Source organism: Helianthus annuus, chromosome 11 (genome assembly GCF_002127325.2).
Source record: "Helianthus annuus cultivar XRQ/B chromosome 11, HanXRQr2.0-SUNRISE, whole genome shotgun sequence".
Classification (NCBI taxonomy): Eukaryota; Viridiplantae; Streptophyta; class Magnoliopsida; order Asterales; family Asteraceae; genus Helianthus; species Helianthus annuus.
Window position 1 is genome coordinate 63,400,365 of NC_035443.2, and position 22,099 is coordinate 63,422,463.

At 36.3% G+C, this 22,099-nt stretch overlaps 2 protein-coding genes across 2 annotated transcripts; one reads left to right on the forward strand and one right to left on the reverse strand.

Moving 5' to 3' along the window:
* The first annotated feature begins 815 nt into the window (after nucleotides 1-815).
* Nucleotides 816-9,795, forward strand: LOC110937519 (dynamin-2B). Its single transcript, XM_022179951.2, has 22 exons — nucleotides 816-1,275; nucleotides 1,888-1,938; nucleotides 2,172-2,292; nucleotides 2,388-2,477; nucleotides 2,561-2,622; nucleotides 2,713-2,827; nucleotides 2,915-3,257; nucleotides 3,792-3,939; nucleotides 4,795-4,896; nucleotides 4,978-5,097; nucleotides 5,244-5,327; nucleotides 5,431-5,558; nucleotides 5,853-5,937; nucleotides 6,065-6,182; nucleotides 7,572-7,648; nucleotides 7,834-7,890; nucleotides 8,075-8,216; nucleotides 8,318-8,469; nucleotides 8,611-8,724; nucleotides 8,805-8,872; nucleotides 8,977-9,149; nucleotides 9,255-9,795. The coding sequence occupies exons 1-22, from the start codon at nucleotides 1,129-1,131 to the stop codon at nucleotides 9,491-9,493; spliced, it is 2,736 nt and encodes a 911-aa protein (XP_022035643.1). The 5' UTR covers nucleotides 816-1,128; the 3' UTR covers nucleotides 9,494-9,795.
* Nucleotides 9,796-10,289: 494 nt separating this feature from the next.
* Nucleotides 10,290-11,171, reverse strand: LOC110934030 (ATP-dependent DNA helicase PIF1-like). The gene has a single exon (XM_022177225.1). It carries the CDS (start codon nucleotides 11,169-11,171, stop codon nucleotides 10,290-10,292), a length of 882 nt encoding a protein of 293 aa, XP_022032917.1.
* Between the last annotated feature and the right edge of the window lie 10,928 nt (nucleotides 11,172-22,099).

Below are 22,099 nucleotides of genomic sequence, written 5' to 3' on the forward strand. Positions count from 1 at the left end.
ACCCTTTTCGAGTGTTTCGCGACGGTTTTCGATATCTCGATTTTGATGGACAATGATACGAATACGATAGAGTTCCTAGTCAAATTACTTTCAGTCCCACTACTATATCTAACATATTATCATCTGTAATTCGCGTTTCAATGTCGGTTTCGATTGAGTTTGATTGCTTTTCGAGTTTCGATTCGAGTTTCGATTGATCACCACACAAATCATAAAGTAAACACGCACAGGTAACATATAAGGCACACACACACGTATAACCATACCAGAATTCGCGTAATTCGAGTTTCGAGTTCGATGATAGTTAGATCGGTTTGATTACTAATTAGTTAACTTTATCGCATTGTTACTTCCTACTATTCACAGTCGTAAATCGGTCGCTTTGGTTAAACATTCGATCATTTCATTTATACAACACTTACTCCACATAATACAGAAGCAAAAGAAACATTAATAGTCAAAGTAGTCAAAGTTGACTTGGACTTTGACTTTGACATTCGAAAACACGGGATGTTACAGGGTGAGTTACCGGGTTTTCCCCGAATTGATGGTGGACTCGGGTTACTCTCGGAGTACTCCGTTTGTCCAGTGAGTACCCGAGAATGCTCAAGATTGATTCTATTAACCGTTTAGAAAAATTACACAATATCGGTATTGGTAATATAAAATTCCATTTAATGAAAACCGGTTAGGATTTTAAAGACACGAGAGATTGATGAAATGAATATATTGAAGTTGCAATTCTACGTGGTCCAAGAAATTAAATGAGACCGTCACACAATTATATTAGAAAAAAGTTATAATTCCCCCAAGTTATCATATTGGTTAGGTTAAATTACAATTTTAGCTATTAACTAAAACTAATAACTATACTTGGATTTAACAAAAACCCAAATCATACTTGAAAAACCTAAAAACTGATAATATTCTTCCCTAGTGGTGACTGACTGGTGACGGATCCCATCATCTGTTCTTTACATAATAATCATTCCTCTTCAAATCTCACTGTAGATCCATCATCTTCTTCATCAAAAACCTAGGGTTTATACTCTCTACTTTCGATCTGCTCGATCTGTGATATTATCCGCTTCGATCTGTCGTTATCGATTATTCGATATTTAGATCCAAATGGATGCGATTGAAGAACTGAATCAGCTTGCGGACTCGATGCGGCAAGCTGCGGCTCTGCTTAACGATGAAGATGTTGACGAAAACTCATCGGCTTCTTCGAGACGCAGTTCTACATTTCTTAATGTTGTTGCGCTTGGAAATACTGTAAGTTTTTTGCGATTGATTGATTTTGTCGGTGGATCTGTGGTACGGATGTGCTGTGAGTTCAGTTTTGTTGAGTTTTTAGGTTATTGTGATGAGGAAGTGTTTTTGTTTTTGGATTGGTGTTTAGTTTGGTGAATATGTTGTTAGGAATTGTTAGTTGTTGATGATGATGAATGTAGTTGTGGTTAACTTGTTATAGTATGCATTGTGATGTTGTATTCGTTATAGCTCAATTTGTGAACTATTAGGGTTCATATAATCGTATGGCGATGATGCTTCTTCATTATGTTGCTTAGAAGTTGGAACATTGTTGTTTACCTTTAAATGCATTAATAAGAAGCGAACTATACCAGATCTTCGATTTACAATTTATTTCAATCAACATTTAGTGGCCTGTATATGAGTTAAGTTCTATTTGCTACAGTTTTTGCACTCAATTCTAGCAGTACTCAAGTTATTTGAATTTCATGGCTCAAAGGAGTTATGTCGTTTTGTTTTGTTTTGTTTTTATTCTGCAGTTTGTTTATGATTTTTTTTTTCAACATTAGGTTCTTTTACCATTAAATTAGGGCATGGTAGCTAGTTTCTAATCATGGGCTACCAATTTTTCAGAGTGCAGGAAAATCAGCAGTTTTGAACAGTTTGATAGGTCATCCTGCGCTGGTACGATCTTCATTCTTTAGTCTGGACCTTGATATCCAATTTGTAATTTTCAAGTTTATTATGATTATACATGTCATAATATATTAACAAGAACTATATCATCTGCCACATTTATTAAAGAGTGGCGCTACACAACAGATGTCGTTAAGAGTATACTTATATTTTTGATGATATGGAGGTGTGAGCTTTAATGTACTAATTCTCACTTTCATATTCGGTCTTAAATCAAACAGCCAACTGGTGAAGGTGGTGCGACCCGTGCACCTATATGCATCGACTTAAAGAGGGATGATAACTTAAGCGCCAAATCAATTGTGCTGCAGATTGATAGTAAATCCCAACCTGTGTCAGCAAGTGAGTCCTCATGTCATACTGTTGGCCATTTAAAACATATACCAAATGTGAGTTTTATTCTAATGATATTAAATGTTCTTTTTATCCAACTACAGGTGCTCTCCGTCACTCATTACAAGATAGGCTTAGTAAAATTTCAAGCAAGAGTCGCGATGAAATATATCTGAAGCTTAAAACAAGTACATGTGAGTATTAAATAAATATTCGTATTTTAGATTAACTTATCATATGAAGACTTGGTTCTTTAGGCTAACCATATGGTTTACAGCTCCTCCATTGAAATTGATTGATCTGCCTGGAGTTGATAAGGGTAACCTTGATGACTCTTTGGTGAGTGATGTGAAATTGGTTGTTTCGGTTGCACAAGTTTAATACTTTACATTAATCTATATTTACCGTATAATTTTTTAATTCTTTCAGAGTGAGTATGCTCAACACAATGATGCGATTCTACTGGTTGTAATACCTGCTGCTCAGGCACCTGAAGTTGCTTCTGCAAAAGCTGTCAGAATTGCTAAGGAATATGATGGAGAATGTGGGTTTTCAATTTAAGTCAGTTTCATTTTCATTTTCAGCCTCTTGTAATATTCAAGTTGTAATTTTTGTTGTTTGATTACTGTAGCAACAAGAACCATTGGTGTCATCAGTAAAATAGATCAAGCGTCTTCAGATCCCAAAGTTCTTGCTGCTGTTCAGGCACTTCTTTTGGGTCAAGGACCAAGGAGCACAGCCGATTTCCCATGGGTTGCCTTAATTGGTCAATCAGTATCTATTGCTTCAGCACAATCTGGAAGTGTTGGGTCCGATAATTCATTAGAAACCGCCTGGCGGGCTGAAAGTGAGAGTTTAAAATCTATATTGACCGGGGTCCCTCAGAGCAAGCTTGGTAGATTATCATTGGTGGAAACCCTTGCTCATCAAATCCGTAGCCGGATGAAAATTAGGCTTCCAAGTCTTTTATCAGGGTATGATTGATTATTCGAAACAATTTTCTGTAAGGCATACTGCAAAGCTATTCATTTGTGTTCATATTTTTGGGTATATAGTTTACTTTATACTTTTTTTTGTCAAGTCTCCAATATCACATACATGTGTGAAAGACAGTGTATTCACTTGATACTTAAATAAATGAGCTGATAATAGTTTTACATGTTTATAGATATTGCTTTCTTATATGAACTAAATGATTTGAAAGCTATTATAACTAGATTTTATGAACCACTTTTTCGCCTATGTAAATAGCCGGCCTGATGAATGAATTTTTATGTAGAAATTCTTCTAGTTTTTTCAAGCAAGTTAAAAGGTTTCTTGGTAACATATCTTTTTGACATTTCAAGTTAGATTTGCTTTACACTATCAAAGAAATTTGTGTTACATTGTTTTTATGCCTTTTATGGATGATTGTATGATACATCCGCACCAGCAAAAGTTGCCTTTTGTTTTTATGTGTTGCTCCTTATGGCCTTAAATCATTTGTTACTATTTTTATTTTTACACAGGCTTCAAGGTAAGTCCCAAATCGTGCAAGATGAGTTGGTAAGGCTAGGGGAATCAATGGTCACCAGCTCAGAAGGTACAAGAGCTTTGGCTTTGGAGCTTTGTCGTGAATTTGAGGACAGATTTCTTCAACACATTATGACTGGGGAGGTGAGAACACTGAATAAACAACGTTTAGTTTTGTATATCTTATCATGTACATATGTTGATTCATATTTACAGTACATCTCTTACCTCTCTGTAGTGGGCACTGGATGCAATCTTGATTTGTAGATTATTTTTTTCATGTCAACTTTATACAAGATTCTAACTAGGAAATGACTAGAGCCGAGCCTATTGCTGCAACATCATATTCTAGTTTTTGACTTTTTAGTTGGATTAGAGATCACTAAATAAGGTGCTCATTTGTGATTGGTCAATAAAAAGGCAATTTTGATTCGTCTAATAGAGTTACAAATGTAAAGACAATTCATTCGAGGCTACACTTAAGTTGAACAAGCACTTGCTTTTTGTCCTGCCTATCATTTGATTATAACTTTATTTGTTGTGGCCTTGTTACTGATACGCTTGGGATAAAGAAATATTGGGAGATTAATTTTACACTTGGATATCGTTCATTATCATGTTAAGATACTTGCTGATCCTATCTTTAGTGAGAAACTGAGAATACCATGCATACCCTTCCTAACTTGGAAAATAGTATATATACCCAAAACACAGTTTTCAATGCACATAGAACAATGTTTTTAAAGCTTGTTGTGGGCATATATGATGCTTTGCAAGTTAGGAGGGTTATATAGGAAATTGCCCCCTTTTTCACTTACTGTTATTAGGCCGTGATACATTTTTTGTTTCGTCATGGTACGTGCATCGTAAAACACTATATTTAATGTTTAATCTACTTTTGCCTCTTTGAAAGTAGCATGCTAACTAAGATCACTTGATGGTGCAATCGTGAAACATCGATTTGTTTTTTGCTTACATTCTTGCATGTATCGATTTCAGGGTAGTGGCTGGAAAGTTGTTGCAAGTTTTGAGGGTAACTTTCCTAACAGGATCAAACAGCTTCCTCTTGACAGACATTTTGACCTACAGAACGTCAAAAGGGTATAGTTTTCTACTTTTCTCTAATTTTGGCTCACTCAATCTATTCTTTCTACTCTGTGATGACTGTGGAGTTCGTATCAGATTGTTCTAGAAGCAGATGGTTATCAGCCTTACCTTATATCCCCAGAGAAAGGATTGCGGTCCTTAATAAAAGGTGTATTAGAGCTGGCAAAAGAGCCATCACGTCTCTGTGTTGATGAGGTATTAATGCACATAATTTGTCACCCTTTTTAACTATTAATGTCAGTTATTTCAAAAGTTAAAGTTGATAAACATGTTTAATCCCTTTTATTGGTATGATTTTATGTCTAAGATTTCTCTAAATTATAATTTTTGTAATAATACAGGTTCATCGTGTACTTGCTGATATAGTTTCAGCTTCAGCTAATGCTACACCAGGACTTGGTAGATATCCTCCATTCAAGAGAGAGGTACTTGTATCTACTACTTACAACATAAAGCAAGTACAATATATATATATATATTTTTTTTGCTTTATATTAATTCTTAACCTATGTTATATTGTTTTCTTAGGTGGTGGCAATTGCCACCGCTGCTTTGGAAGGGTTTAAGAGTGATGCGAAGACCATGGTGACTGCACTTGTTGACATGGAGCGGGTGTTTGTTCCACCACAACATTTTATCCGTTTGGTGCAAAGAAGGTATGATCAGTATTTGGTGCATAGAAGGTTTTCTGAATTTGTTCATTTCTATGGTAAACACATTATTGTTTTGGTTATGTGCTACTTTAAAATCTGAGATCATATTTTCTGCGACCTTAAGCTTTTCATGATGTAAAACATACATAAAAATCTTACTGTTAAAATCTGAGATCATAGTATCTGCGACCTTAAGATTTTAATGATGTAAAACATACATAAGAATCTTACTGATTTACTATGCTTTTTGTTTTTTGTTTCTTTATTTCTCAATCTATCTTCATTTTTTTGTATCAGGATGGATAGGCAGAGACGAGAGGAAGAGATTAAAACCAAATCTTCCAAGAAGGCTGTTGATGCAGAACAATCTTTGCTAAACAGGGTAAGTAGAATTGTCATGGCTGTAGCATTAAGAGTCCTGTATATTGAATTTTTTATTAGTAATTTTGTCTTAATTGAACATTGGAGTTTCTGCTGCAATTCATTTAATTTGTTTATGCTTTGTTTAGGCAGCTAGTCCTCAAACAGGTGGGAACTTGAAATCGATGAAGGATACCAAGCAAGATAAGGATGCACAAGAGGAATCCACTCTAAAGACTGCAGGACCCGAGGGGGAGATTACAGCAGGTTTACACTTTGACATCATTCTCTGCTTTTGCTTTTGTTCTTTTACTATTTGTTATAGATTATACACTGGATTAGGAGTGTGACTTGGTCAAACCTGTCATTATGAAATTACATAATGAATTGTTATTACACCTTTCAACACCTTTAAAAGACAATGGTTTGATGACCTTAAAATTACATATGATGCTATGTTTTGATACTGTATTATAAAAACCTTTGGGAGTACAATGAACAAAATGTAGTCAGTAGTTTAACTAATTAGGAAGCTTACTGTAGCATATGTTGCGAGAATATGATTCAAAAGATGTATTATTATCAACACATACACTATGTTGTCAAAACGGCTCAATGCGCAGAAGCGCAGCCTCAGCGTTAGCTTTTCAGGCGAGCCAGGTGTGGATTCAGGTTAATTCTGGCCAAATTCCGGTAAAAAATTGTCTGAAACTGCTAAATAAGCTGATGATCAGCCTGGAGGAGTGGAGTCCTATGCAGTCAATAGCGTGCTATAGCGCTTAGCGGACATACGAACCCTAGCGGTCCAAATAGCGGTCCCGCTATTAGCGGTGCTAAATCCCGCTATTGGACCGCTATTTTGAAACCCGTATAGCGGTCGTAGCCCTGCTTTTAGTGGTTTTTCTTATTTCAGCCCAAAAGTAAGGTAAAGCCCACATTAATTAACTTATTGTTTATAAATAAACCCAAAAGTAAAGGCCCAAACCCAAAATTAAACCTAAATCGAGACCAAAAGTCTTCATTCGTTGGTTCTTCATCAGTTCATCATTAAACAAAATTAAACCTAAAACTCTAAATCGCTGGACTTCCCCAGTTAATGTTTTGGATTTTGATATTACGTACTAATATTTTGCATTATATAAAAATTACTGCTATAACACCGCTATAACCTATATATCATATAGCGGACCTTGACCGCTATTTGATTTTGGACCACTATAACTGCATAGGTGGAGTCTACCTAAAACAGCCTAAACTAGCCCTAAGCAAACATAAAACATGTCTAAAATCCTTAAAAAAGGTATTTTGTACAATGCGTCTAGCTTAAAAAAGCCGTTGCTTTTTAAGCGTCTAGGCTCCGGGCTCGGCTTATGCGCCTTGAGTGCGTCTTGGGCTTTTGACAACATAGCATATACATATAAATGTATATTAATGTATTATTAAAGCGGCAGATTCGTCTGACACAGCCTGTCCACTGACTTAAAACAACCGGCCAGACCGGTTCATGGTTTTGCATTTTTACAAACTTGCTGGCCATGAGTATGTTGCTTGAACCCATCCAACCTGGCCAGCTTGCTACGCTTTAGACAGTTTTCGTGAACACCCCTGATATTGACATTACTGGCTTTGAAAGCTATATATGTTCTCTTCTTGCAGGATTCTTGTTGAAGAAAAGTGCAAAAACAAATGGGTGGAGTAGGAGATGGTTCGTTTTAAATGAGAAAACTGGGAAGGTTAGCATGCTTTAAATCATAGTTTATATGCTACTTTTGATACAAATTAATTGTGTTGTTTATGCTAATAAATTGCTTAACAGCCTCTTGAAAGTTACCTTTATTAAATTAGGATTTTATTTCAACTTTTAAAGAATGTATATTTTGCATCCTGAATGATCGTTTTGTAAATGCTCTGTCTGCAGCTTGGATACACTAAAAAACAAGAAGAGAGAAATTTCCGCGGTGTCATCACTTTGGAGGTATGTGGTGGCAAATTTTTAAATTTATTTTTAATCATATATCCTTGAGAACATATGCAACATCGTTATTCTATATATGATCATTTGATCCTCTGTTATAAGTTACTAAGTGATTCGTTTCTATATCATTTTATGGTTAATTTTTTGACAATTGTTTAAATTGTGGATGTATATTATGAATCAGGAATGTGCGCTAGAAGAAATTGAAGAGGATGAACCATCCCCATCCAAAAGTTCAAAAGATAAAAAGTCAAAGGTAGAGGAAAAACAGCCTAGTCTGCTCTTTAAAATAACCAGCAAGGTTGCATACAAGACCGTGTTGAAAGGTAATTTTGTTGGTTGCAATATTTTTGTATGTAGTTGTTATATTATTTTCCTCTAAGATGCATGCCAATGCAGACCTAAAGTTTAATAAGTGGTTATACAGCTCATAGCGCTGTTGTGTTAAAGGCTGAGAGTGCGGTAGATAAAGCTGAGTGGTTAAACAAAATAAGAGCTGTGATGGGTGCCAAAGGGGGTGAAGTCAAACTAAAGCCCGATGGGCCACCCATTCGACACACTCATTCTGATGGTTCTCTTGTGAGTTACCCACTTTCTTTTACTTTAAAAGTCTTTATTGTTATTATTATTATTATTATTATTATTATTATTATTATTATTATTGTAATAATATTGTTTTCTAATTATAATTAAAACATTGATTATCTATAATATTATTAGGATACAATGGCTAGAAAACCAGTAGATCCAGAGGAAGAACTTCGTTGGATGGCGCAAGAAGTACGTGGTTACGTTGAAGCAGTTCTCAACAGCCTTGCTGCCAATGTCCCAAAGGTGTTTTATTTACCATTTCAAATCTTTTTTTTTTTTCTGAATTGTTTTTAATTATTTGTGTATCTATTTTGGTTATGCAGGCAGTTGTTCTTTGTCAAGTAGAAAAGGCTAAAGAAGACATGCTGAATAAACTCTACAGTTCTGTAAGGTCAGCTCATGATTTCAAAGATGTTAATTATTAATTTATTATTGCAATCCATGCAACTTTTTTTGGACTTTTTTGTTGCTTACTGTTGACTTTTCTGGTCAAAGTTCCCAAAGTACGGCAAGGATAGAGGAACTACTTCAAGAAGATGGTAATGTGAAGAGAAAAAGAGAGAAGATACAGAAGCAATCCTCCCTGCTCTCCAAACTCACCAGACAACTCAGCATTCATGATAATCGAGCAGCTGCTGCTACAGGCATGTCAAACGACAGTCCTGCAGGTAACAATAATCATGTTTAACCGTTAACGTGTCATGTCAAGTGGCCCAAGTTTGTTGGGTTGACTAAGGAATAATCTAATATATTTTCGACTGTGACATCAACAGAAAGTCCAAGAAGTGGTGGATCATCAGGAGGTGATTGGAGATCTGCTTTTGATTCTGCTGCCAACGGGCCCACAAGCCTCGACTCTAGATTTGGATCCAACGGTTACGGGCGCAGGAACAATGGGCCTTCTGAGAATGGTGATGATGGGTCGGGATCCAGATCAAACTCCACCGGCCGACGCACACCTAACCGGTTGCCGCCAGCACCGCCTGGTTCTGGTTCAGGTTACAGGTTTTAGAGATAGTTAAAGGAAAAAAACTGGAACTGATTTATGCATTCTTGTTGGGATGGGTGTATGGCCCGCATCCCTGATCTTCATACCGGCTCTTGAAATGATGTTATGCCATGTTTCGAACACATTTATTGTAGATAGAAATGAATCTGGTGCAAAAATTGTGGTGTTTTTGTTTTCTTAAAAGTTTTGGACCACGAGAACCTAAGATTCAGTGATGCTAAATAATTGGCTTGGTTGTGTGCCTGACATTGTTTTACGACTTTTACCTTATGACCATCATAAGGCAATCCACTTTTTTTGCTTCATATTGTATGCATGCAATGTGGTTTTATATAACTAGTCTAAAAAATCATTGCTAGGGTCAAACTCGCTATATAACAATGTTAGTTCATTGATACGTTTTTTCCTTATACTTGTATACATTTCAATTTGATATTTATACTCTGTTTTATGAGTTAATGAAGACCATTAAAAAGTTATAGGCGGCATATTTCCTTGCTAATTAGCATTTTCTTATATGAAAGTATTCTTATATGTAAGTACTAGTTTTAGAACCTGTGAATTTCTTGGGTTGACAAAAGAAAATATCTTCATTATCATCGTTGACATAAAATTTATGATTTATACACGTTAAAACACAAACGAATATGTTAGATTAAAACAACAAATTGAAATACATGAATACGCAACATACAGCTGACCATGGGTGCAAACCTGCTAATATTAAGTACTCGTTTGTAACACGGGTTAATCAATGTATCGTATATAATCAAAATTGAAATACATTAATATACAACAATCATAATTCGTTGAAAATCTCTTTATAAACCACATTAGTTGTTTTATCTGTATGTTTTCTGTCGTTGTCAAGTATTAGTAGTATGACCCCATCTCTTGTTTTCACCCTTGATAAAGCAACATACAATTGACCATGAGAAAAGACGGGTTGTTTCAGGTACAAACTAACTCTTGAAAGTGGCTGGCCTTGACTTTTGTTGATTGTCATTGCAAAACATACGACTAGTGGAAATTGCCTCCTTTGAAAAGCAAAAGAAATCTTTCTATTAGAAGGGATCAAATTAATTCTAGGTATACATTTGCAACTACCAATATTTGCACCAGATATTATCTCCACTTCTATTACACGGTTGTACAACTTTTTTACTTGTAGCCTTGTATCGTTGCACAAACCATTCCGTTGGTCAATGTTTCGTAATAGCATTACCGGAACACCAACTTTAAGCACTAACCTATGATTTGGTAAGCATGATATTTTAAGACCGTTGAGCACATCCGAGGAGTATATTCTTTGTTGTGTAGAATTTGCGTCTTCAGTCGGACAAAGACTGTCAGAGCTAAGATACTCTCTTTCTTCACCTTGAAACATTGATAGCAACCTATCATTCATCTCATGCACAACATCATTCTTAGGTGCAAGTATAGCCCGCTCACTAAAATAATTATGATTGTTGACGTTTTCCAAGATTGATGGATAAACCAAATCAATTAAACTTGCAATTGGTTCAGATGCGTCAGCAATCAGAAGATCTTGTGGTATTTCAATAGTTGCTTCTCCATCATTTGGACCACCAACATTTCCCTCACCCAAATCCAAAAGCCATTTGGCAAAACTATTTATTTCTTCAATATCTGATGTAGATCTTCCAACGGTTAACCTCATGTTTTTTGTTAATCTTAGCAATTTACATTTACTCCACAAATAAGACGAACATAAGGAGGCATTAACAATCTCTTGTCTTCCACCATTTGGAACAACAGGTAATATTTGTCTAAAATCGCCGCCAAAAACAATAACCTTACCTCCAAATCGGATATCTGAATTGAGAGATGTGTGTCCATGTTGAAAACGTCATTCATTGTTCTATCCAGCGCTTCAAATGCATGTTTATGTACCATAGGTGCTTCGTCCCAAATTATCAATTTCGTCTCATGCAGTAATTTAGACACATCACTTTCTGGTTTTATATTACATACCGAATCTTCAGTAAGATTCAAAGGTATGTGAAACCTGGAATGTGCAGTCCTACCACCATCTAACAATAATGATGCAATTCCACTTGAAGCGACATTTAACACGATTTGACCTTTTAATCTAATTGCAGCGGACAATGTCTTCCATAGAAATGTTTTACCTGTTCCACCATACTTGTAAAGGAAAAAAATCCCACCATTATCACCGTTAACTGCTGCCATAATTTCTTCAAAAGCCGAGCGTTGTTCGTCAGTTAACATTGTAAATTAACTACCGTACAGATTTCCAAGGTGTGTTGTATCATAAGCCTGCTCCTCATATATCAAACGACAGTCTGAAATATCTGAAGATGAAATATCTGGGTATGGCATTGTTTCAAATCTTCGCAAAGATGAATTATTTCAGACTAAAAACTTTTCAATCTTGCACAAAGCATAGTTTTTGAGTAGGTTCTCTGGAATTGATAACACTGTGTAGTACGAAAGAAAAAATATATTGTCTTAGAAACATGTATGAAATTCATCATATTAACATAACCAAATTTAAATAATAATTAAAGCATTAAATAATGTATTTGAAAATATAAATACTAACGATTAATGTAAATAAAAGGTACCTGTGACTCGATGGTATTTTGTTAATCTATAAACAAAATCGTCTATCATGTATTTCCATGAACTTTCCCAAACAACCCCAGGTCTAGAAAGACTAATCAATAATAGCATGGTACAAAATAAATTACGAATATATGAAGCTCTTCCTGTTAAATTTGCTTCCTTTATTGCCTCCACATACTCCGAGTCGTCATCCAAAAGACTAAGTGCGTAGCAAGCATCTCTAAATGTATCATAAACGTGACCATTAACTGTTTTAATGTCGTCAACGATGTTGGTCCTTTAACTTAGTTAAGAAGAATTCTCAAAAAATAAGCTCCACCTAGAGACGGAGGTATGTAATGAATCCTGCCAATTGCTTTTTCTCATTGTCTAGGTTCCCAGACTCGCTTGTCAAGCTTCCAAACATAAAAACTTGAGAACTGAACACATGTAAGTGTATGGGCCAATGTGTCATTCGGGTCTTTATTACATTCCATCCATGACAGAAACATTAAAGATTTAACATATGGTTTGTTTAGATTATAGTTAATATCCTCTTCAGGGCCGAAAACAATAGGTTATTGGCCAGGTAGATGGAATGGAAGCCTCATAACAGAAGGACTTCTATAATGTACTTCATTGGAAAATATCCTCCAAGATGCTTCGTAAGCTGATATATACCGACAATCGTAATACTCTTTGATCTTGTCCTGTGCTTGTTCTTCAGCTTGATTATCATTTTGCACAACAGCTATAGTGGCTTTATCAGGTCCTTTATTGTATTTAAACAGATATTTTATCGAGGCGGCTTGATTGCACCATTCGACGTTTATATGAGCCTGATACCTTTTCAATAATTTTTTGTTGTATGGTACCACACTTCTGTTATCAAGGTCAATTTTATTTTTCACAACAAAATCACCATCGTTTCTCTTTCTGTATAATGGGAACCCATTTGAATCTAGTGTAGTACGATCTTGAAAGTTTTTGGGAAAGGCTTTTGAACACTTTCTATCAACCATACATGGAGAGCTCAACTTAGCATTACCACATGGACCGTGTATCATATATTCTTTCACAAGCATGAATAATTCTGGATCTTCATTTCTGTTTGGTATTTCTGCACATATAAATGAATCAACGTGGTCCACTATAGGTAATTTCGATTCACTCTCCAAGAATACACATGAATGGGCATGAGACAAACCACGTTTTTGAAACTCGACAGTGTAAACAACTACAAAAAATAAACCAATTGTTACATTGAATAGTAATAATCATTTGAATATTATTTTAAAACAATACCTGCTGAAGCTTTGCCAAAAAGATGATTCTTTTTTAAATCTTTGCAAATTGAATCCAACTTTATTTTGAACAATCTGGATAGGATATCAGGCCCATCCTCCAGATTGAGATTGGTGTCTTTGAGAAACCGTTGAACCTCTGGCCATTTGGGATTGCATGTTATGGTTATAAAAAAATCCGGATAACCAAAGCATCTACACAGAGCAATAGCGTCTAAATAGTTTTGCATCATATATCGTGCTCCATCAGTAAAAAAGAAGATGGAAAAAAAACGCGTTTTCCAGCCTTAGATATATCATCTTGACCTTTAGTTCTTAATTTACGGAGGCTTTCATATTTGTTGGACCTAAGATCTTTTTGTTGATATCGTATATAGCAAGGTCTCTCGCTCTCTATCATTGTATACGCATCAACCAAGAATAGCTGGAATAGCCTCTTAGAATTGAGAATTAATGAAAACTGATTTATCCGATCTTGCATACGATATGCAAGGAACTCTGTCATAGTACAATTTGGATGTTTCTTATTAACAACATCAATAACACCTCTATGAGGGATATCAATTCTGTAGCCATCATCTCCGTACATCGGATACTGTAGTGCTAGATATGAAGGATGTAACTCACTAATTCTCTTCGGTGTACCTGTTTGAGTCTCGACAATAATATCTCTATTGTCAATTACGTTTTTAATATCCCCAACAATGAGAGCGACAATCTCACCAGCCGTTGGTAAGTTATACGTCCGCCCATCTTTTTCTCTTGTTCCGATTAGGCGAAGCTTCAAATTAACATTAGGGCTGTCGTGAAGAGAATCCCTAACTCTTCTATAAGTTTTGACCAACTCATTGTCGTTATCTAAAACATCTTTTATATGTTCTATTAATTTATGATCAAAAGTAGCGGAATAAGAAGACGATGCATCCTTTGAACGATTGTTAGGAAAATGTTATCAAATATTATTAAAATTGTTTTAAAATACAAATGAATAAAATAAATAAATAGATGTGTGATGATCAAGAGTAGCGGAATAAGAAGACGATGCATCCTCTGAACGACTGTTAGGAAAATGTTAACAAATATATTAAAATTGTTGTAAAATACAAATGAATAAAATAAATAAATGGATGTATGATAATAATATTCAATGGAAGTTACCTAAATATCAATTGCCTGTTTGAAAGTTCGTTCTCAGTATCGTATATGTATAGTTGGCAAAATTTTGGTTGCGCTCCATTGTTTGGCATAAGACTTCCAGTTGTATGATAATTTTCACCGCTAATTCTAAAGCAAAAAGGAGCGTTGCCTCTGTTAACCGTCGAATCAACGTTACCACCCGTTGAAGTAAATGCGAACATGGAATTGTAACGTCGAATATTTTTCAAAAAGTGCTTGCTCTCCTTATTTTTTGTTACTAAACAGGATTCGATAACTTCCTCTGGCATCTTTGTAATCTTGAAGCTCTACTATGCTATAAGAACAACATAAGAAATAACAAATTTTTCCATCCTTTCTTCTTCCTCTCCTTTTTCTGCATCCCATAACTTTGCATTACATACTTCACAAGTAAAGCATTAGTCACCATGATCCAAATAATTTGTTTTGAAAATTAATAAAAAAAGTATATAATAGTCATTTAACCAAGAAAAGAACATATAGTTAGAACATTTAATAGTTTATGTGAGGTCATAATATAACTTATTAGACATGTACCTTTTGAAAGTCCTTTGAATGGATCTTGATCTACAATTTTCTCTGTAGTAAAATCCATCATTGGGATTGGAGATGTTGGTGCATATTTTGTATGTCCGCCACTGTGCGAATAGGCTAGATAGAGCGTGTGTGACAACCCGTACTCTCGACCCCAATCGTCGAGAGAAGGGTTTTCTTTATTAATTATTAGATTTATTATGATTGTCGTTATTATTATTATCCATTAATAACCCGCGACGAGAAAGACGAACAAACGGATGACCCGAACCAGGTTTATATAATTAAACGAACGTATTATATCAACCGTTATATTTTATTCGTAAATTAAAACCGAGTGTTGGGCTTAACTAGACATATAAGGTATGCGGATCCACGCACTCGGGCCCAAGCCCAACCTAACTCACCTTAACCCCAAGCCGAAAACCTTATCTCCTTCAAACTTTTCAGCCGACACCCTTTTCAACCCACCTTTCTCCCCTTTTCTCCTTAAAAATAACCCGACCACAGACTTTTCTGGCAGCTTCGAGATCGGAGAGAGAAGAGGTGACGGAAGAGAGGGAGAGAGAGAGAGAGAGAGAGAGAGAGAGAGAGAGAGGAAGAACGAAGAGAAGGAGAGAGAGAGAGCGGCGGAGGTACGCCGCCTACGGCGGCGACGGTGTCGTTGATTTTCCGGCGACTGCCGCTGATGTTGACGATGATAACGATGTTCTGCTGAATGATGATGTGTCTGCCTTTAACGGTGATGGTGGTTCCGGTGACTGTCTCGAGTCACAGCAGTTGCGGGTCCAAAAATTTGGTACGAAGGAGGTGACCGACGGTGGCTGTAGCCGCCGGAGATGATGATGGCAACGACAGTGGTGGTGGTTCAGTCTAAGAAGGGTCCTGGTTCGAGATATCTTGAGTTCAGGTTACGTCTCGGCTCGGGTTTCGGGTTTAAACAATGGTTTTTCAAAAACAAATAAGATGGTTTATACAAAACTAATAACGATTTCAATAAAGTGAACAAAACTTATTGGTTGTAGTTACATAACAAATGACATTCATTAGCATTGATCAAGCCGACCAGTATTAGGTTATGGTACCATAGGATAAGATAAATCCCGTTATCTCACTGCACCCATGGTTATGTGTGGGGGTTGTGGGTAACGACTGAATCTGATATTAGTTAACTTACCCTTTGGTGGTTTGTTAACCGAGAAACGAGATAGTCGAGTCACAAAGGTTTGAATGTTGTTAGCGAGACAACCATATATAATTTTCACAATCTAAAACAAGGATGATTTAAACGATTTTAAACGAGTTAACGATTTTGAAAACGATTTTGAAAAAGTTAAACGAATTGGATAAACGATTGGTTTTTGGTTAGTGTTTAAATAACGGGACGGGTGTAATGTGATGAAAGCATGGTGGATACGCCGCTGGTACTTCCTATATATAAGTGTTTTAATCATATTACATACCGTGGCGTTATTTAGTTCACTTGGGTAAACGATTTTGAAACGATGTCACACAACAATGTTTTCTAAAAAATATAAACCATACGAGTTTTTAACAAGTTTTTACAAGATGTTTTACAAGTTGGTTTTCTAAAACAAATGTTTTTGGGTTAAGAATCATGGCTACGGTATTTTATAAACTATAACCATCTTGATTTGAGTTGGTTAATTATGTTGCAATACACTTTTCAAAACAAGGTTTGTATTTTGACTCTTGTAGTCTAATAAAGTACTGCAACATATAAACGAGCCATGATTCCGATACTCTTATAAAACCTATGTACTCGCCAGCATTTCTTTGCTGACTAAGTTTTTACATATGTTTCAGGTATTGATGCTTGATTGATTTCTAGGATGCATGCGTCACATAAGATCTGGACAAGGCCTTAGTGACATAATAACTATGATAGACGATATAAAACTTGTTTGTTCTATGTGTTAAGACAATGTAATGTTTAATATTATCAATAAAACGAAACTATCTTTGTATCCATGGTTGTGAAACAATATCTTCTATTACAACACCCCCCGATGTTTCCGCCACGGTTTGTTGTCCTACGTGGTCGGGGTGTGATAGGTCTCGGGTTTCGGGTCAGGTTTTGGTTCGAGGGCTTCGGTTCTGATTCGGCTCGGGTTCGGGTCGAAATAGTCAACCATGGTCAAAGCTGGTCAATACGGGTCAACGGAAGTCAACGGGTCGCTCTTGGTTCAGGTTGGGTTCAAGACTGTTCAACTTTGGCTCGAGCGGTTCGGGTCAACTGTGGTCAGCAGGTCAAAGTCAGTCAACACGGGTCAAACTCGGTCAACTTGCAGCGAAAGCGGGGCGAAGACTCGATAAAGAATTTAGGATACGTACAGTAATTACGTTAATTATTCCCTATTTTATTACGTGATAACGAGCTCGAACTGATTTGTATAGTTACATTTTATACATATGATGAAAATTATATATTGGTAGTTGAATCTTGATTGAATTTTGATGAAATAACGACAACCTGTGTTGTCGGGGCCGTCCAAAAAACAGAGGAAACTCTGCCCGTTTTTCGAGAAAAACCGTAAAACAAAACGCGTTTTGTTATCAAACAAACCATCAGTTTCAAATGAACTTTTATAGAAACAAATACAAACGTATATATTTCTTCGACGACACCTCATAACATACAAGAAATAATGATGACACAGAATTATTTTTAGAAAAATAAATATAGTTATATATATTTATTTCCGATAACCAACGAAACGACGACTCTTTTACTAAAATAAATATAGTTAAATATTTATTTCCGTTAACAAGCAACACGACTTCTTTTATAAAAAAATAAATATAGTTTATATATTTATTTCGAATATCAAACAACACGATTCGCCTTATAAAGATAAATATAGTTTATATATATTTATTTCAAACACCACGAATTCTTTTATAAAAATAAATATATTTTATATATTTATTTCAAACGCCAAACAACTCGTATTCTTTTATGAAATAAATATAACTATCGTATTTATTTTAAAGGACATCAACACGAAAACGCTATTAAATAAATATAAGTTGTTATATTTATTTCGAACGCCTAAACGACATATACCTATATTTTGATGACGACCATATAAGATACGATATATGATACGAGTTGTATATTAATTTTATATATTCATTACATATACTTACAACTTCTCAAGACGACTAACGTGAACATAACTTAATCATTTTCAACAAACCGTTGAATCGTTCGGTCAACAATTCGGTAGAGCTCGGTGAAACGTAGTTTAGTTACCGCTTTTATTTAGAAACTTATAAGATATTCCATGTTAGGAATACTATAGAACTCACGCTAGCGAGTCACATCTTGGAAACGACATCACGAAGTCGTAATTAGCTAGCTTTGCACAAGACATTTCAGGTGAGTTCATAACCCCACCTTTTTACGGTTTTACATTTTTCTAAATGTTTTCGGGGTGGAAAGACATGCACTTTTTGCAAAGCATACAAGAATTACATACTTCTAAACCATTTTACAAGTAAGTTTTAACTAACACAAATGGTTTACGAAAAGCTTATGTTTTATACCGGTTTTTCAAACAAGCGTATTTTTCGAAATATGCATACACACGATACTCTGCTCTGTAAGGTGAATCCTCTGGTATCAGTTTTATCACACTTTCTGACAGAACAGGAACATCAAAATTTGATTTCCAAGACCCCACAGCAATCCAAGGTCTCATGATCTCTGTACTCCACATATTTTCTAATGCAGGAATTCCCATATTCCTTTCAGAAAATGCATTCTGACAGAAATCTGTCCATTGGGCATGGTCCCGTGTCCATCCTCCCCTCTTTCTTCATTAAATGCAGTTTGTCTGCATTAGTTGACCACGCCCCCATGTCCGCTGAGCACGACCCTGTGTGCAGAAGCATATCTGTACTATCAAGATTTGCCTGGATTCCGCGAATCTTATAGTTGACCACGGCCCCGTGGTGGGCAATAGAAGCTTCTACAACTTTGTCTTTTCTGCTGACACTTGGGTACGCCCCCGTGCACATTGAGCACGGGGCGTGTTCAGCTTTCTGTTTCCTTGTTTTGCTTGGGAAGATGCTGTCGGGAGGCCGGGCATGCCACGTTTGTTCCTTTTCTTGTATTTGTGTTAGATTTAGCTGCCTTTTTGCTTCTTTTGTTTATTTGAGCACATTTAATCCTGAAAATACAAAAAGAAGACAAAAGCACACTTTTTCCAACATTATTACTAAAAAAAGGTTAGTTTTATGCCACAATTGATGTAATTTATATGTTGCATTTTGTGCACATCACTTTGAGAAACTCCTTTGAAAACGGGTATAAAAAGCATTTATGAACAAATCAAATAAAGTTTTGCAAGGACATTAAAACATGTGAAGATACAGGGAGCACTCGAAATGAGTAGGCTTATACCCTCGTCGATTCCCACGACTATGTCGAATTCCCCTTCGACTATGTCAATTTACCTTGACCATGTCAAATCACCTTGACTATTGTCGATTTACCTCGACTGGGACACCGAAGCACTCAAGTGGTCACATAAGTACCATGAGTGGGTGTCACAACCCCCGATCCCTATTCCCCGGGAATGGGCGGCCGTGAGCCAGTTTCGGTGGTATCACGTTATTAATCAATTTGGCAGCGGAAATTTTCATCAGGACCGTAGTTAGGAAATGTTGAATCAGAGTAAACCACCTCGTTTAATAATATTAAACATATGGGTAAAACCCAAGTTTTCAATACACACGTTTCATAGGAATAAATCCTATTTATTTATTAAAAACATCTCTTTTATTCTTAGGTAACTCTATTGCCACTTTTCCAAGCCTTCAGTGCTGTCCAGCTGGCTTCTATTTGGCTTTCACATATTGTTACCTGAAACGCGTTTTAAAAATATTTTGTCAGTGGGAAATACTGGTGAGTGACTCCCAGTTTAATCAAGTTTAAGTAAAAACCAATTTGCAGTATTGAGGGCACATCCGCAATTACATTTGTATCCAAGACATCACAATTAACATCAGTGGTACGGTCATACTCAACTTATGGGATGTTACCACGCCAGTAACCAATTTTGTATACAAAACCCCAACATACCCGCTATAATTGTATTCTTTACAAATACTCAATAACTGCTTTGTATATATTTAATTAAGTGAGGTTTTGTAAAAATAGTAACAAAAAGGTTTACAAAAAGTGAATCAACTCACATTGCTGTTTTAGGTTTTTCGTAAGGATTTCCTGGAGATAATCTATAAATTACACAAATGCACGTGTGTTAGTATAATAACCCATTTTAACATTAGTAATACCCTCCCCGAGACGGCATTCCAACGACTACGTCGGGCAGAACCACGACAGCCGTTACGGAACCCTAGATCAATCGGGCAGCGTATCTAATACGTCTTCAGGGGTTATAATACTTACATCGTAGCAGAACCTCGCTATTTTAGGGGGTATAATACCCGGGTATAGTAACGCCACTATAGAAAATTAAGAAAGAAAGAAAGTAAATGAACGACAGACTGAAGGCCCGTTGCCTTCTATTTATAGTGCTGAATTCGGACTTCCAGGCGGCCCGCGTTAAGAATGGGCTAAGCTTACGCGGCCCGCGTCAACCCTGGGTCAACGCGTAGCTTGGCCCGGTCACCACCTAGGTTCACCGTGTGTTGGGCCACGTGGCGGCCCAGGGCTGCGCCACATTCTAGGTCGCGCGCGGCCCGCTTTAACTTAAACAAACTCGTACGCGGCCAGCATCAACTAATAATTTCAGCGGATTCTGGTTACATTCTAATGCGGCCTGCGTTAAGTTGAGGTGAGGTCAGTGCGGCCCGCCTCAACTTAATAATTATTGTTTTTAATTTATTTTATATGTTATATTGTATTTTGGGCTCGGTTTTCACATAAGGGGTGCATATAAAGACATGTTGGGATATTTTAAGATATATTAGGGTGTCAGAAATATTATGAGGGTGTCGGTTTTACCGAGGGTTGTTATATCCTCCCCACCTTGTTTTAGAGCTCGTCCTCGAGATCTACTGGAACAAGTGTGGATATTTCTTTTGCATTTCCGATTCAAGTTCCCATGTGTATTCTGGTCCTCTTTTGGAGTCCCACTTTACTTTGACCAGTACTAATCTCTTATGCTTGAGATTCTTAATTTTCCTATCTTCAATCTGTAGAGGCTTCTCTACAAATTTGAGTTGTTTATTAACCTCTATATCCTTGAGAGGTACTACGAGTGATTCATCAGCTAGACACTTTTTGAGATTAGATACATGAAATACATCATGTATTCCTGCCATTTCCTCTGGCAGTTGTAGCTGATAGGCTACAGGTCCTATTCTTTTAAGAATTTTGAAAGGTCCAATATACCTAGGACTAAGCTTTCCTCTTTTAATGAATCTTACCACTCCTTTCCAAGGAGAGACTTTTAATAATACTCTATCTCCTACTTGAAATTCTAATGGTTTGCGTCTGTTATCAGCATAGCTCTTTTGTCGATCACGTGCTGCTTTCAGTCGTTCTTTGATTTGAATGATTTTGTCAGTTGTTTCTTGTACTATCTCAGGTCCAGATAATTGTTTTTCCCCAATTTCTGCCCAACAGACTGGGGTTCTGCACTTTCGTCCATAAAGTGCTTCGAATGGTGCAGCATTGATACTTGTGTGATAACTGTTATTATAAGAAAATTCTATTAAAGGTAAGTGTTCGTCCCAATTACCTCCAAAATCAATTACACAAGCTCTAAGCATGTCCTCCATTGTCTGAATTGTCCTTTCGCTTTGCCCGTCTGTTTGAGGATGATAAGCTGTGCTTAAATTCAACTTGGTTCCCATTGCTTTTTTGAAACTTGACCAAAAATGAGAAGTAAAACGGCTATCTCTATCGGAAACAATTGATAAAGGAATTCCATGTAATGAAACAATTTCATTTACATATAATTTGGCTAATTGTTCCATACTAAAGGTTTCCTTCATTGGTAAGAAATGA

Excerpts from the sequence above, each read along its gene's own strand:
- LOC110937519 (XM_022179951.2), top strand. The coding sequence starts at position 1,129 with ATGGATGCGATTGAAGAACTGAATCAGCTTGCGGACTCGATGCGGCAA. Across the intron at positions 1,276-1,887 it reads TTGTTGCGCTTGGAAATACT|AGTGCAGGAAAATCAGCAGT; the intron begins GTAAGTTTTTTG and ends CCAATTTTTCAG. Across the intron at positions 2,623-2,712 it reads GTAACCTTGATGACTCTTTG|AGTGAGTATGCTCAACACAA; the intron begins GTGAGTGATGTG and ends TAATTCTTTCAG.
- LOC110934030 (XM_022177225.1), bottom strand. The coding sequence starts at position 11,171 with ATGAGGTTAACCGTTGGAAGATCTACATCAGATATTGAAGAAATAAAT.